The 17,568-nt window shown below is 38.6% G+C and overlaps 1 protein-coding gene across 4 annotated transcripts in view; it reads right to left on the bottom strand.

Annotated features, from left to right (window-relative positions):
- Positions 1-17,568, bottom strand: part of tbc1d8b (TBC1 domain family member 8B) — an 88,884-nt gene that overhangs the window by 55,537 nt on the left and 15,779 nt on the right. For all 4 annotated transcript variants that reach the window (XM_043705141.2, XM_043705139.2, XM_043705138.2 and 1 more), the window contains exons 3-6: positions 15,247-15,365; positions 11,515-11,743; positions 3,189-3,429; positions 106-313 (exon numbers count right to left, since the gene is read on the bottom strand). In XM_043705141.2, the coding sequence (XP_043561076.2) occupies positions 106-313; positions 3,189-3,429; positions 11,515-11,743; positions 15,247-15,365 (797 nt within the window). The remainder of the gene's footprint in view (positions 1-105; positions 314-3,188; positions 3,430-11,514; positions 11,744-15,246; positions 15,366-17,568) is intronic.

The raw sequence follows: 17,568 nt of genomic DNA, 5'->3' as shown, positions 1-17,568 counted from the left end.
TTTAAGAGGGTTTGAGCCTTAATGACAAACATTGAAAAGGGTTTGGTTTTACTCTGCAAATTATTTTAACATCAAATGTTAATTTTTGTGCTTATTAAATATTACCTCCCGCAATGGGATGATAACATTGCAGTGACTCCCATCCTGGCTACTAAAGCAGATGTAATTATCTGAAATGAACATTTTTCCAAATGCATGGGCATGGCAAAAAGGAATCCAAAGGAAACAGTCAAGTATGTCATCCAGACTCTCTTCCCTGGGCAGCCTGAAGAGTGCTGTGAAGTATTCATTCCTTGCACGATTCTCTAAGCCTCTGAAAGATAAATAAAAGGAAGGCAACCAATGTAATACTTGAAGAAAAGAGTTTCTTGAATCTACGCTTAACAACCCAAGACAAAACATCAGTGACAGAGAAGCTCAACCTGTATGCAGCGATATTTCATTGGACAATTTAACAATGGGCAGTGTGCTCCACATGCCGCAGGAAATGCTTCAGTTGCAAGACAGCATTTGTTCCAATGTACTTTCCAGGAAAATACAGAGATGGATGCTAGACAATTAAAAAAAAATATTACCCATATTAAGCTATCAAAACACTTGTTTATTTACAAAAATAGGAATCTTCTATCCTGAGGTGGGAGATGGGCCAAGGATTTGATTGTCATGTGTAAGCTGTTGAAAATTCCCTCCAAAATCTGTGTCATTTCACCTAGAATTTTCTCATTTACTTACTAAATAAATTTGGATTCACCAGTTAATCAAAAGCAGTGAAGCACAGAAAATTGAATTTTGGCGCAGTTACTTGGCTCACAATTTTAGATGCAATACCACCTTGTTCACAAGCTAGGTTAAACAGTGGACTCACCACAAATGCACAAAGGGTACCTTGTGCAAAGCCCTATACCAGTGTAACAGAAGAGAAATCTGGAATTTCATATGTTCACTATAACACCGGAGTTAGAAATCATCTAATTCAGAACGTGATTTAACTTCCACTCCAGCATGTCCCGAAAAGCAGAAGGCATCATCATCTAGCATCCTTTAAAAACATCCCTACACTCCCATGAAAGGGTGGTCAGAATCATCACTGAAAGAACTTCAGGTTACGACATTTATTCAACAGCATCCGAAGAACTGAATGGACTGCCTGCCATTCATCAAAGTTAAAATGGAATTCTAATCCCCATGGAAGAAAATTGAGTTTTTTTTCAAAAACTTTAAGGCCTTCTACTCTGCGAACAAACACTATTAAGTGAAAATCCTGCAGATTGACACAGTTCAGCTGGGTCACAACATATTGGCCAAACTTTTTTCTTTCATTCACTCGAAATGTGGGCATTGTGGACTAGGCTTGCACTTCTGAAGATGGCAGTGATCTGTTTTCTTGAACTGCAACAATTCATGTATTATAAGTGTATCTAAGATGCCGTTATTTGTAAACAAGCCTCCTTTTCCCCATCTAGCAACTACCCCACATACTACAGTGCAAAGTTGAATGACTGAGTAACATTCTTGACACAAAATGTTGAACAAACATTTAACATGAAATGTTATGTGGCTTCCAGTGCTCAGAAGCAGCAGGTTCAATAACCAGGTTTACTTGGTTTAGCTCCTAATGATTAGTGTGAATGGTGGAGATGGTAATACAGTCACAGACATCTAGAGTAGAGAGAAAAGGCCCTTTGATCCATTGCGCTGCCCCAGTCAAAAGCAACTCCCTAACTATTCTAATTCCATTTTTCCAGCACTGGGCTCACAGCCTTGTATGTCTTGGCATTTCAAGCCCACATCTAATTAATTCTTAAATGTTGAGGGTTTTTACCTCTACCATCCTTATAGACAGAGAGTTCCTGAATCCCACGACTGCTGGGTGAAAAGTTTTTCCCTCACAACCCCTCTAAACTTTCAGCCCATTACATTAAATCTATGTCCCTGGTCAATGACCCCTTCCATTAAAAGTTTTTTTTCCTGACCACCCTATCTATGCCCCTCATAATTTTATACATTTCAACTTCCACTGTTCTCAGGAAAACAACCCAGTCCAATTTCTAGTTGTAACTCAAACTCTCCGGCCCCAAAACACAACAAACTCCTGTACCCTCTCCAGAACTACCACATCCCTTGTATAATTTGGATTCCAACACCACATACAATACTCTAGCTGTGGCCTTACCAACATTTTATACAGTTCCTCCCTAATTTTAAACTCTTAGCAACATAACCTCTCTACTCGTAAACCCTACGTCTCAGCTAATAAAGGCAAGTATATCATATAACTTCTTAACCACTTCATCCACCTATCCTGTTACCTTAAGATACTGGTGTACTTGCACACCAAGGTCCCTCTGATTTTCAGTGCTTCCCAGTATCTCTGTTCATCATGCATTGCCATGCCTTGCTTGTTCTGCATCACAAGTATCTGGATTGAATTCCATTCACCACTGATTAGCCCATCTGACCAGTCCATCAATGTCCTCCAGAAATATAAAGATATCCTTACTATTTACCATTCCACCAATTTTTGCAACATCCGTCAGCTTACTGATCAATCTTCCTACATTAAAGTCTAATTCATTTATGTAAAGCACAAACAGTAACGACCCTTAAAATTGACACACTAAGAGGGGCAACAGAATGATACCATTTGGGAAACAGAAGGCTTGTCTACAACGGGTAGAGATTATTATTGTCAAGTCCAGTTATGTGCATCTCCTAGCAAGTAGATGATCAGTAGGTGGAAGTCCAAAGTCAGTCAATTTAAGGAACACAGCCAGGTAATGGAGTACTCCAGTAAAATACTCCAAAAGGTGCAGAACACAAAATAAAAGAAGACACGGGGTGGAAGCAACACAAGATTAACTGATAAATTTTATTAATTTTCAGTTTTCACAGCAGCACTAAGCAGTGGTTTGATATCTCTTATCAGTTGTCTTTGGTGGGAAGCGTTAAGGGAGTAATGTTTACCCAAGAGAAAAATCACAAACTTCATCTTTAAGTATACATTACTCTTAACCTTTTTTTTTCCCCATTTGGAAATAAGACATTTAGAAATGATAACAAGATGTAAACATTTCAGAATATGCAGTTCATAATATCATATCAGTTGTGAATCTTATCGTTCAAGGAAATATTAATGGCCTGAGGCCAACATTACTCATACACACCAGAATGCAAAATTTATCCATTACCTTTTTGTTATTTGTAAAGGGTCATTGAGTGATAAATCAGTCTCAAATGCTTCCTTGTCAAACAATCGCTTTACAGCGTAGTCTGCAAGCTGCTCCATCAACAGGAAGGTTTCATTAAAATGTATGAACATGGAAAAATAATAGTCTTCACCATGACTGTGAATGTGTATACTCTCGGACAGGATAACACTCATAGTCTTCTCAAGTTTTGATATTTCATCCCAGGAAATGACGATCTTAACTAGAGGTTAAATAAAAATTGCAAAATGAACACAAATATATGGAAAGAAATTATTTTTCCTTCATGGCATACTAGCAAAACAAACTTGATATTAGATATATCAAGTCATTGCATCCCAACTACAAAAAGCACTGATAAGCAGTAAAATTGAAGTTAAATATTCAGGAGCTGGAGAAGATGCATTGCTCCACAAGTATTTTGCACGACAAAGATTGTGGAGAATTTTATTAAGGGTGGGACTGAAGTTGGACACTGAACAACTGCTCACATGGGACAACATTTCAGCAAGAGTAGAAAATGATGTGATTGCAGCTATGCATTTCAAACTTATCTGCACATAGGACCCCTGCAAGAATTGTACATCTCCGAGAATCCACTTGTACAAACTTCAAAAATCATTGTGACTGTTATAGAGTCATACAGCATGGCAACAGACCCATTGGTCCACCTAGACCATGCCGACCATGTTCCCAAACTAAACTAGTCTCACCTGCCTGCATTTGCCCCATATCCCTCCAAATCATTCCTATTCCTATTCATCCAAAATCTTTTAAATGTTGTAACTGTACCTGCATCCATCACTTCCTCTGGCAGTTCAATGTAGACACTAACCATTTTGTGTAAAAATACTGCCCCTCATCTTTTAAAAATATGCCCCCCAGTTTTGAATTCACCCACCCTAGGAAAAAAACCCTTGCTATTCACCTTATACCTCATTCTCCTCTGCTCCAGTAAGAAAAATTCTAGTCTACCCAGCCTGTTTTCACAACTCAAACCCTCCATTCTCAGCAACATCCTGTAAATCTTTTCTGAACCCTCTCCAGTTTAATAATATCCTTCCTATAGCAGGCAACCAGAACTGATATTCTACTCCAGAAGAGGCCTCACCAATGTCCTGCACAATGTCAAAATGATATTCCAAGTCCTCCTCATTCACCCGTCTACCTGTGATGCAAATTTCAAAGAATTATGTATCTGAACCCCTAGGTCTCTCTCTAAACACTACCCAGGGGAATACTATTAATTGTATACTCCCTGTCTTTGCCTGTTTTACCAAAATGCAATACCTCACATTTAACCAAGTTAAACTCCATCTATCACTCTTCAGCCCATTGACTCAATTGATCAAGATCGCTTTATAATTTCAGATAACCTTCTTCACTATACCACCAATTTTGGTGTCATCCACAAATGTACTAATCACACCTCCTTTATCATCCAAATCACTCAGATAAATGACAAACAAAAGCAGATCCAGTAGTGATCCCTGTGGAACACAGTTAATCACAGGCCTGCAGTCCAAAATACAACCCTCCACCACCACCAAGCCATATTGTAACCATTTAGCAAGATCTCCCTGAATCCCATATGACCTAACTTTATTAATTAGTCTACTAGCAGAACCTTGTCAAAGACTTTCCCAAAGTCCACGTAAACAATATCGACTGTTCTGCCTTCATCCAGCTTTTTGGTTACTTCCTCAAAGAATGAAATCAAGTTTGACAGACATTATTTCCCTCACACAAAATAATGCTGACGATTCCTAATCAGTCCTTGCTTCTTGAAATACATGTAAATTCTATTTTCAGAATCACTTCCAACAATTTGCCCACCATCTAAGTCAATTGCCCAAAGTAAAATAATGTTAACATTAACGTGAATAGACATAGAAGGAATGCGCTTATCATAAACAATACAGAAAAATAAAGCACTCTAACAAATCAAAATTTATAATCTTGTGGAATCCGTTTTATAAGATATATGGCAATCTGGTGCATGTTGCTATAATAAAGGTGAAATCACTTCTGGCAAAATCAAAATAGGGAAAGATGTAAGTAGAAAATAACATTTGCACCTAAGTGTCAGGTGATGAGCATTTCCAAAAAGAAAGAACCTAATTACACCCCTTGATATTCAAGGATAGTGAAGAACATTGCAACCACCACTATCAGCAATCCTGGAGTTAGTATTCACCAGAAACTGAATGAAACAAGCCATTAAAGCACTGTAGCTGCTAAGGCAGGTCAGAGGCTTGGAGGTTTGTGGTAGGTAACTCACTCAATCTAGCCAAAACCCATTCACCATTTATAAGGTGTAAGTGCACATCTTGATGGAACATACATCACTTGCCTGAATGAGTTCGGCTCTAATGACATTCAGGCCAAAGCAGTTTGCTCGATTGCCACCCAGTCAACCATCACAAACATCTTCACTCTGTCCATTACCAAGGCATAGTGGCAGCAACATGCACCATCTATTAGTTGCATGCATTAATTCACCAAGATTCCTCTGACAGCAGCCTTGACCACGACTGCCCAAAAGGCAGATGAATGGGAACACAACCACCTTCATGATTCCCTCCAAGTGATACACCATCCAGACTTGGAACTACACTGCTGTCCCTTTACTGTTTCAGGATCAAAATCCTGGAACTTCCTCACAACTGCAGATATACCTATCCCTATGTACAGCATTGGCTCAAGAAGGTGGCCCACTACTACATACTAGACAGCAAATAAGAATGAACAATAAATGTTTGGCTAGCCAATGACACCAACATCCTATGAACAAATTTACATAATATACATTCATTATCAATTTTACAGCATCAAACTGAGCCATCCAAACAGCTTGGTTCAAACCACCGCTGCAACCTCTTCCAACCTACGTGCACCTGCTTCCTTTGTTATGAGATTCTGGCCGTTAGCATGTTGCGTCATGCTTTTGAGACACAAATGAAGGTAGTCATTTTCTTAACTTCACTTCCATTGCCTGAAGATCCCTCCCTCAAACCATATCCACCTCATTACCTTCTCAAAGATAATTTCTTATAGCCAGGCTTCAGTCAGCTAATCTCGCTCCATGGATCAGGAGGCAGTTTCCCCAGTGTTTACTTTTGTGTAAAGGCCACTTTTCAATTACATGCTCTCAGTGGAAAGACCGAAACACACACAGGGAAACGAAGATTGGTGAAGACTGGGGCAATGGGAAAACTGTACTGTTTCTTGAGCTGAAATTCCAGTTGATGAGATGGTGCAAAATACAAAGTTTATGTTTGTGAGTCGCTCAAAGCTGAAAGTTTCAGAAGTGTTTGGGTAGAATTAAGCAGAGACAAAGGCTTGGTGTGGGTGAATAAAAACTTGACAAAATAAGATACAGCTGAATTCAGCACAGTACTTATACATTTGTCCAACAGCAATTACTTTGGATCACATATTGAAGGAAAGTGAATGATGTCCTGGTGAACAAGATGACTTTGCACAAGCTCCTTGTTCAGATCATCTTAACATGTCTCATATATCTAGAAAACAACATGCACTTCACCATCAACAATATCTGCTCAAAACCAAAATGCAGTTCAAATTATCAGCAAAAGTGGTAACCACATTGCAAAGAAAGTGCTTATAAGATCCAATCCACAAAATATTTGAAAAACAAATCCTTTTAATTTTTGATCATGCGAAGGAGCCATTCTATTACGTGAGTGACATCCACTTTGCCTGGTTGAAGCTCCTCTGTTGTCAGCTGTTGCTTGATTCAAGGATCACGTCTACTCAGGGTTGCCATGGACCTTCTTGTGACTGAACAGGCTGATCCTTAAACTGGAGATAGTTGGTCACTTGGTGCAAGACATCCCACAAAGTAGTGGGATCCAGAGTGTGTGATTCACTTCCTCTTCTTTTCTTATCTAACTCTGCTCTGCCTCATCATTAAATGCTGTGGCTTGAAGCTAAGGGCAAATTGCTGTCATTTTGAACAACTGGTAGCAAGCTGCTCCTTGTCATTAACATCAATGCTGCTGCACCTCAAGGAGAGTTTAAGTGCGTTTGCAGCATTTTCTTGTGTCTTCCCTGGAATGTTGACCTGAGAGTTGAGAAAACAGGACCCAATGGGAGAGTTGCTTTTTAATCATCCAGATTCAGTACCAGCCCATTATGACTTATTGTGGAGGAGCTCTGCCCAAATGCTTGTAAAACTAGCATCAAATCGAACAAAGTTAAAAATCACACAACACCAGGTTATAGTCTAACAGGTTTATTTGGAAGCACTAGCTTTCGGAGCGCTGCTCCTTCATCAGGTGTTTTTTTTAAATAGATATTTAGATGTTGCAAGCAAGGTGCCAGCATTTGTTGTCCATCCCAAACTGTACTTGACCAGAGCGGCTTCTAAAGCCTTTCAAAGGACAGTCAAGAGTCAATCACATTGTTGTGATCTGGAGTCATACATAGCTGAAACCAGGTAAGGATAGCGGATTTTGTCCCTGACGGACATTAGTGACTGAGATGGGTTTTTACAACAATTGACAATAGCTCCATGGCATCATTTCTGAAACTAGCTTTCAATTCCAGGTTTTTCAAAAATTAATTTCTTGAATTTAACATCCGCATAATGGGATATGAATCTACAATTCCCATGTACGAGGGTAGATTATCCAGTGGTATTAATACTGCATATTCCCCCTCCAAACTGGTTTAATTTGTGTTAATGCTCAAAACAAGCCTTCTGTCTCCACTCTTCAACAAACACTATCACAATATCTTTATATTTCTTATTCTTGTGTATTAAAAGCTTCCCAATACATCTGTCTATGCAATTCACCTAAACGTTTAGATTCAAACCTACAATTAAACCATACAAATTACACAAATTAAGAGCAAAAACAGACCAGTCAGTCCATCAAGACTGCTCAGTCATTCATCAAGACCATGATAGAGCCGTTTTTGTTCCACATTCTCATCTACTCCTCATAGCTCGATTTTCCCGCCAAGCAATAATTTACCTACCTCTGCCTTGAAAATATTTAATGACTCCACCTCTACGGCAAGAGTGGCACAGAGGCTCATTGGTTAGCACTATTGCCTCACAGTGCCAGGGACCTGGGTTCAATTCCAACCTCGGGCGACTGTGTGTGTGGAGTTTGCACATTCTCCCTGCGTCTGCGTGGGTTTCCTCCGGGTGCTCCAGTTTCCTCCCACAATCCAAAGATGTGCAGGTCAGGTGAATTGGCCATGCTAAATTGCCCCATAGTGATAGGTACATTTGTCAGAGGTAAATGTAGGGGAATGGGTCTGTCTGGGTTACTCTTCGGAGAGTCAGTGCGGACTTGGGCCAATAAGCCTATTTCCATACTGTAGGGAATCTAATCTACTACCTTCTGAGGCAGAGAGTTTAAATCTCTCATAACCCTCAAAGGGAAATATCATTTTCTCAGTCCTAAAATGGGACTCATTATTTTAAAAGCCTGTCCTCTCGCTCTCTCTGGACTCACCCACCACAGCAATCAAATCACCCTGGATTTTCTAAGCTTCAGTGGACTGACCAGTTGTCCAAGATATCCCCAGTCAGAGGAAACAACCACTCGGACTTGACTCTGATCAAGCCCATTCACAATCTTAATTGTTTCAACAACATCACAAGATCACAGCACAAAAGGTGGTCATTCGGACCATTGTGTCTTCTCCATCTCTGCAAGTAAGCATCATTACTAGTGCCAATCGTATGCTATTTTCCATAATCTTGTGCATTGTTATTCAAATGAGCATCCAATACTTTTGTGAATGCCTCAATTGTAGCTGCCTCCACCACACTTCTAGACAGTGCATTCCACATCTTAATTACTCACTGCAAAAAAAAGTTATTTTGCATCTCACATTTACTTTTTTTTTGCAAATGATTTTAAATCTGTACCCTCTAGTTCTTGATCCTATTGAGTTGGAACACTTCCTCTTTATCTACTCTATCCAGCCATCTCATGATTTTGAAAATCTCACTCAGATCTCCTCCTAGCCTTCTTCTAAACCCGAGAGAATATCAGCCTAATTTACTCAGTCTTTCATGAGAAACAATTCTCCCAACTCAGACCAAACTAATGTCTCAGAGCTGTGATGACAAAACATGAAAAGTTTGATTAAAGATGTAAATTGTAAGCAGTGATTTAAAGGCAAGACAGTTAAAGATATTTACAATGGAAAATCCAGAACTTAAGCAGAAGTAATATGGCAGTTCTCACCTAGGATTGCCAATGGTACATTCACGATTCTCATTTATGCCTTTGTCAGCGACGGACTTGATTATTCCAACACAATCTTGTGTGTGTGCCCATATTCTTTCCTCCTTAAACTTGAGATCACATCTTAACTCACACCGAGCCCTATTCATCTGTCGTCTCTGTGCTCATTAACTCTTAGTTCTCAGACAAGCAATGCCTTGGTTTGAAAAATTCCTCTCTCCATTTTCAGAATCCTCTCCATTATCTTTCTTCAGCATCATGGAATTCTGAGGTCTATGCATGGCAGTGGCTTCTGGAAGCAAAAGCCACTGTGCAACATATCCATCAGTGTGCATGGGACATCCCAGAGCTGCTGTGCAGCTTAGACAGAAGGCTGCCTCCATGGTTTTGTTCCTTTCTATCACTTTCATCACCTTGAGATTCATAACCCTGCAAGATATCTGGTCTTGCCTAAGTCTGCCTAATTGTGTACCTCGGGTTACAACTGTTCCATCGCTGATGGCTATGCCTTTGAAGGTATAGGCTGCAACTTGTAGGATACCTTCCTTGAAGGTCGCCATCTTGCTTTCCTCCTTTAACCCATTCCTTAAAAACCACCCTTTTTGACCAAGCTTTTGTTCCTCTGACTTAATATCTCAAGTGTCAGGTTTTGCTTTATAATGCCATAAGGATTTAATATGCAGAGGTGAAGCTGTATTTGAACCAAATTCCAATACAAATCAACAGTCAGGAAATTAATAAATACTATTTCCAGAAAAAAGGATGATTATAAAACTTCGGTGTCTGATTTATTTACATCAGAGTATTGCAGCAGTTCAGGTATTCCTATGTTCAGGAATATCAATATAAAGTAACACTAAACATAGAAGTAGTCACAAAACAGGAATGAAATACAATCCCATGGAAACTGTTTCTGTAATCTCAACATAGAAACGTATCCTCTAAAAAAATGAAGCCCAGCTGAGTAACAAACTCCTTCTTATAATAAGATCACATTTCTGATAACACATCTCAATTTGCATTGCTGTCTTCATCAATTTGTTAAAAGATGATCTTTCTCTCTTTACACTGAAAAATAATGTACACATACTCACTTTCTTTACAATTCAGACATGATTTCTAATAAAAAGCATCTGGTTCCCTTCCATCCCATCATGTATCTGTAGGCAATAAAGCTTCTGGCTTCTACACACTGAATAAACACTGAATCACAAGCCAGCTTATAAATAATGTGATCACTCCTAAGATATTGGAAGATTACACCATGGTACATTTTTAAAAAAATAATTAAATGTAGATAAAAATCTTTTTTAATCAAATTGCCAAAATCTATAGCAAACAGCCCTAATGTATCAGCAGTTCTTGCACAGATTACAAAGGCTCATTTATAATTCTGCCATTTGCTACAAAGTAAGCAAACTTTAGAATATAAAAAATGACAAAAAATATGGAACTCTGATACCTTAAATCCTCAACCTCTTCCCTCTGGTGCACAGACCATTCTGACTTGAAAATAGATCAACATCATTCAACCAACTGAGTCAAAATCCAGGAATTCCCTACCTAACTGCAAAGTAAAAAATATATTCACTACATGGACAGCTATGGCTCAAGATAATGATGTACGACAAACCTCTTGAGGTTAATTAGAAATGAGCAATAAACATTGGTCTTGTTACTGACACACACAAACCGTGAATACTATATAAAAAAAAATTGCAAGCTCAGCAAATGAATCTATGTTGACAACTGAGAGGCGTTTTATAAATGGAAATAAGCTCTCTCGTTAGGGAAATTCAATGGAGGCAAATTTTGTTTACCTCTCAATCAGTTTCTTCCTTTTGAGTGTACAGCGAACAGGGCAGAAAGCATACTGTAATAGGTTGACAATCAAACGCTGCTCTGAAGTTGACCTTGGCACATCGCAAATTTCATAAAACATGCTTACTAGACATGGTGACCATAGGACTTTTAACTCACACATATTAATAGACAATTGAGATTTTTAATTTGTGCAAAATTATCTGAGGACATTAAATTCAGTTAAGAGACGAATAAGAGGAACAGAGACTCACCTTCTTTGCCTAGAAAAAAGGAATAGAAGCTGAGAAAGTTAGTGCTTAGGTATAGCCAGCCTTGGCAAGGCACTCGCCCACTCCAGTAATTGCAGGAGTAATAGGTCACCAGCTTCTCTTGTTCAGGCAACCCAAACCACTTATCAAACTTCAAAAGGGCCTCACGGAATTTTTCAGGGTCATCTTCCTCCTTTATTGATGCACTTTGAGACTCTTCTGCTATTAGACCCTTTGACAGAAAGCAATGCAGATGTCTTTAAGCGCAAACAGACAATATTAAACCTCTTATATCCTAAAATACATTTTCACTACAGTTCAGCAGAACTAGCCCAAAAGCCACTTTAATCTATAAATGTGGACAGTGTTCATAAAATTAGGTTTTAAAAATAATTCACAAAACAGTCTCAATTAGAACAGAAATATAAATTTATTTATAAATTACTTTTTTTTTGCAAAAAAGTACTGCAGAATATATAATTTTAAGAAAATGGATTAAAAAGAGTACTACCACAGTATAATTGTTGAAAAACAATTTAGCTGATTTCCCTGCACTCATACAACTGCACAAGTAAATAGGCTGAAAAGTGCTATTAAATTTCATCCAGCTATTTCTTAAGGAACAGACATCTGAAGGAATGTCCAAAGTGATCAAATAGCAGCATTGCTACAAAACTGGGTAACACACAGAAAACAGAAATTTGGAACGATGGCTACTTTTCAGACAAGAGGAAAGCATAAAAAGGAGTTCTGAAAGATCACTGGACTCAAAATAATAACTATTTTCTCTTCACAGATGCTATCAGATCTACTGAGTTTTTGTTTCAGATCTCCAGCATCGACAGTTGCTTTATTTAAGTATACAGAGGGATCTCGATCATTCGAAGGACACAGGTGGCAGTATTGCATTCAGTTAATCAAATTCCGGATAATCGAATGCTGGATCACAGTTTAGCTGAGCATCGGGATGTTGCAAACTTGCCGGATAATTCGATATTCAAATAATCGAATGCCAGATAATCAAGGTTCCTCTGTATAAAGGAGCTGCCAAGTACCAAGACCAGTACCAGTGCTGTGTTTGAGATAATTACTTGAATTTACGGAGCACAGTTGCAAAACATGCAGGTAATGTATAATTTTGGGGTGTAGTAAATACTAAGGAAATCAGTAATATATTTCAAGTTAGGTCAATAGATTGGGAGGATATGGCAGATAAAAATTGATGCAGATGCGTGGGAGCTGATACATTTTGACAGGAAAAATGAATGTTGCCAATACATACAAAATGGTACAATTTTAAGGGGGAGAGGCACAGTAGAAGAGTGGAGACAACTGGGAATACTTCTGCAAAAGTCTTTGAAGGAGACAGGATAGACTTTCAAATTCTTAATAAAGCATACAAGATCCTGTGCTTTATGAACAGAGGCTAATAAGTTACTCTAAACCTATATAAAACACTAGCATGTTTTGTTCTGTGAATTACACTTTGAGGAGGGTTGTGAGGGCTTTGGAGATTGCACATCAGACAATTACGAGAACGGACGCAGGGATGAAGAACTGCATTTAAGAGTACAACCATAACATTTCAGTCTTCCCTGGACCCTGGAAACATGCCAAAAGACTGGAGAATTGTCAACATTGTGGCTTTGTAAGGATAACCCTAGCAATTACAGATGAGTTAGTAAACTTTTGTTAGCAAGGACACCTTTGGACACAATTATTTAGGATAGAACCAGTAGTCACATCGAAAATGTAGGTTGATTCAGAAGAGTTGGCATGGATTTCTAAAGGTGGAAATCACATTCAACTAACTTGCTGGTATTTTTCGAAGAGGTTACAAAGTGCTGATGAGTGTGAAATGTTTGACGTGTATTCTCGGATGTACAGAAGGCATTTAATACAGTGTCTCACAAGAGCCTCTTGAGAAAAGGTGCAGATCGTAGTATAACAGGGACAGTGCCAACATGGTCAAGTATAGGAGCGGCTCAGTGGTTAGCACTGCTGCCTCACTGTGCCATGGACTCGGTTCAATTCCTGCCTTGGGCGATTGTCTAAATGTAGTTTGCACATTCTCCCAGTGTCTGCGTGGGTTTCCTCCGTGTGCTCCAATTTCCAAAGATGTGCAGGTCAGGTGAATTGGTCATGCTAAATTGCCCATAGTGATCGGTGCATTAGTCAGGGGTAAACATAGGGTCTGGGTGGGTTACTCTTTGGAGGGTCAGTGTGGACTTGTTGGGCTGATGGTCCTGTTTTCATACTGTGGGGAATCTAATCTATAGAAAACAGAATAATAGTCAGCAGAAATGTCATTTACAAGGATAGACTGAAGAAGGTGGCACCATTCTCCCTAAAGAAAAGGCAGCTGAGGGGAGATCTGATTGAGGTTTTAAAATCATGAGTAGTCTGGACTGAGTAGATATGGTGAAGCTGTTTCTGCTTGTGAAAAAAGAAAACGAGAGGGCAGAGATTCAAAGTGATGTGCAAATGAAGCAAGGGTTGATGCTGTGTAAAAGGTTTTTCTCACAAGTTGTCAGGGTATGGGATACGCCAACTGAAAACGTGGTACAGACAGATTCAATTGAGAAATTCAATAGGGCATTGGATGGTTATTCAGATAGAAATGGTGTGCAGGGATATGGGGTAAAGGCAAGAGATTAGCACTAGATAACCAAGTCAATGTGGGAAAAATGGGCTGAATTACCTCCTTCTGCAACATAAAATGGGGCAGTATGGTGGCTCAGTGGTTAGCACTGCTGCATCACAGCGCCAGGGAGCAGAGTTCAATTCCACTCCAGGGCAACTGTCAATGTAAAGTTTGCATGCTCTCCCAGTGTCTGCGTGGGTTTCTGCCGGGTGCTCTGGTCTCCTCCTACAATTCAAAGGTGTGCAGGTTAGGTGGATTGGCCATGCTGAATAGCCCGTAGTGCTCAGGGATCTATAGGTTATGTGCGTTAGCCATGGAAAATGTAGGGTTACAGGGAAAAGGGTCTCGGTGGGATGCGCTTCAGAGAGTTTGTGTGGACTTGTTAGGCCAAATGGCCTGTTCATACATTGTAGGGATTCTGTGAGTAATCCTGTGAATTTTGTGGACAGACTGGACAAACAGAGCTTGCTCACCTTTCTGCAACAAAAGCTGAAAATGGCACTTGTTAGAGGCTTATATCCTCACTGAAAACCCATCTTGATTTTGGACAGAAACTTGCCAATGGTCAAAGGAGCAAGAAACAGTGTAAGGACTGTAGCAACAGAACCAGAGGACTAGCATGAACATCTTTACATAAAGAATGTTTGGAATGTATTGCCTGATCGGACAGTGAATGGTAGCTTTCAACTGGGAATTGATTTCTTAATTACTTTTAAGAAATAATTGCAACAATGTGGGAAAAGGAGAAGGAACAGGACTGAAGAATCCTTTCAAAGAACCAACACAGTCTCAATCAGTTGTGTCCTTTCCCTCTGTGCTTTAATATTCTATGATTTCAAGTACAACATGCTAAGTAGGACATTGTTCAAAATCAATTCCTGGTATTAAAGGATTCAGCAAATTGATGCACTTAGTAACATTTTTTTGTTTTTTAAACAGACAGTACAATGGGATTTGTTTTTCTACAATGTTACACTGCCCATATTGTGCTTAAAACTGAACACACACCCTGAATCAAAACTGATGGAAACCATCAGAGAGCTAACAGAAAGGCCAACCTCCTGGCCGGGACAAAAAAAGTGCAGTCTTACCCGTATTTTTCCCTGAACGAAGCTAGTGATATCTTCATTACTATCAAACACAGAAAGTATTGCCATCACATTATGTTCTAGCCATTCCCAATGCTTATTTATTTCTTCACTGCTGGCTCCTAGTTAAAAACAAAAACTAAATTGTTAAAAACAAAAACTAAACAAAAACAAAATATTAATCAATCTTCAATCCCCTCAGTTCCAGACTCGAAATGTTAACTTTGCTTCTTCTGCCATACGTTTACTAGACCTGAGTTTCTCCAGCATTCTGTTTATTTCAGATTTTCAGTATTCATAGTATTTCACTTTTACTGGAAGTTTGAAGTCATTTCAGTAAATAATACTTCTTATACCATCACTCAAATAATTAAGGACAGACAGTGACTCATAAGATCCCATTTCAGGTTGTTTCAAGAACAGGAAGACAGCTGCCAAAAAGCAGAGCAAAAACCAATCATCCACAAGCTACCTAGCAAACATAAAATGGAAAACATCCCACAACTAAGCCCCACTTTACTTTGTAATTAGGGAGTTAGATGTTAAATTATTTGCTTTGTTTAGTTTTTTTGCTATTACCCACAGTCACAGATCCCACTTAGAAACTATAACTCTGCTAGCTTTAAATACTATTTTGTTAAAATTAATATCTAGTTAAATCAATAAAACAAAACTGCATTTTTATAATATATTTTTAAAATGCAATTACCATCAGTAAAGATGGGGGCTGCTCCTTCGGCCTCATCATTTGGAGGTGCAATGGACATTAGTTAACACATTCTGGTCTTGCATGCATGGCACAGGAATTACATACAGCAAGAACAACACAAGTTAATTTCATTTTTGAGCTTTTCGGTAGATTTATACCACACAGGTATTTATCAATGTGCTACATAAGGAGGCATTTGCTTCTTTACTAATAAAATTTCCATTGATAAGTATACTGGAGCTTGCACTGAGAAGAGAATTTGGTATAATGTCAAAGAATTGCCAGGTGTTGAGAGTGTAACTTTCATATTAGCCAATAAGCATACATTTGTAGATGCTTCATGTGGTCTGAGTGTACAGTCAAAAATTTTGTCAGCATGTATCCACCTCTTTCCCTATTTTAGCTACACATTGATATTTGAAAAACAATTACTTCTGCCCTTTTTAAACTCTTCCTTTGCCCTTCCACTCACTATTCTAATCTATCTCTCAATTTGTAAGGATGCCAGAAAAGCTTAAAGCATAGCGTAACACACACGGATCTTACATGACTGAGAACAAATGTTTATATTCAGCCAGCTTTATAAGCAATAAAAAAATCATAATATAGTTGGTTACACAAGATGTCTTAGTTAACTGAATTTACAGGTACCGAAGTTCTAAAAGGGACAAAAAAAAACTCACTACGATTTAAACATAACATATTTAAGGCACTTCATAGAATAGATACTAGGAGAAATGTTTCAGTTAGCTGAAGAGTTTAAAGTAGGGTCGACATTCTCAGAAGGAATGATGACTTAAGACTCAAAAAGCTGTGAAACTTCAGTTTTTTTTATCCTGAGAGGTGTGAATTCCCATTGAATATAATTTTTAAAAATAGACCAATAGTATGTTTTGGCACTATGGGAATCAATGGATCAGAAGACTATGGTGCTGGAAAATACAACTGAGGTCAATGATCAGGCAGTCTAGACAAACAGCTTGTTCTGCCATATCTTCATAGAACTGGGACTCATCCTCGCATGAGTTTAAACCAGATTGTTAAGGGGATGGGAACTTTAAATTGAAAGCAAGTAAAGCTGTTAACAGGAAGTAGAAAAGTAGCAAATGAAAATGTAAGAAAGACCCAATAATGAGAATTGAATATTTAAGGATATTTGACTTTTAGAAAAGACAGGGAAAAAAAAAGTTAAAAGCAGGGAAGAGGTTAGAAGCAGATAGAAATGTTTAAGAGCCATTTAGACAGGAACGAACATACAAGGAATAGTGGGATATGGACTATGTGAAGGCAAATGGGATTAGTTTAGACTGACATCATGGTTAGCACAGACATGGTGGGCCAAAAAGCCTGTCCCAGTGTTATACTGTTCTACCACCATAATCACGTTAAATGGCAAGGTAAGATTGACGAGTCAAAAGACATACAAGGCAAACTAAGAATCACACATTACTAAAACTACTGCATCAAAAAGGTCTCTGAGCCAATTTAGAAGAAGGAAGAATAAGATAAAGGTACATCTAGGGCAATATTCAGATGCAGGTCCTTAACAACGAGAGGTAATAAACACACAGTAATTATAATCATCTCAGCATCATGAAAGATCAGCACAGCTGGAA

Source organism: Chiloscyllium plagiosum, unplaced genomic scaffold (genome assembly GCF_037043375.1).
Source record: "Chiloscyllium plagiosum isolate Xiang-an unplaced genomic scaffold, Cpla_swu_hap1 HiC_scaffold_11, whole genome shotgun sequence".
Classification (NCBI taxonomy): Eukaryota; Metazoa; Chordata; class Chondrichthyes; order Orectolobiformes; family Hemiscylliidae; genus Chiloscyllium; species Chiloscyllium plagiosum.
The sequence above is the reverse complement of the archived record's forward strand: the minus strand, read 5'-3'. Positions and strand labels throughout refer to the sequence as shown.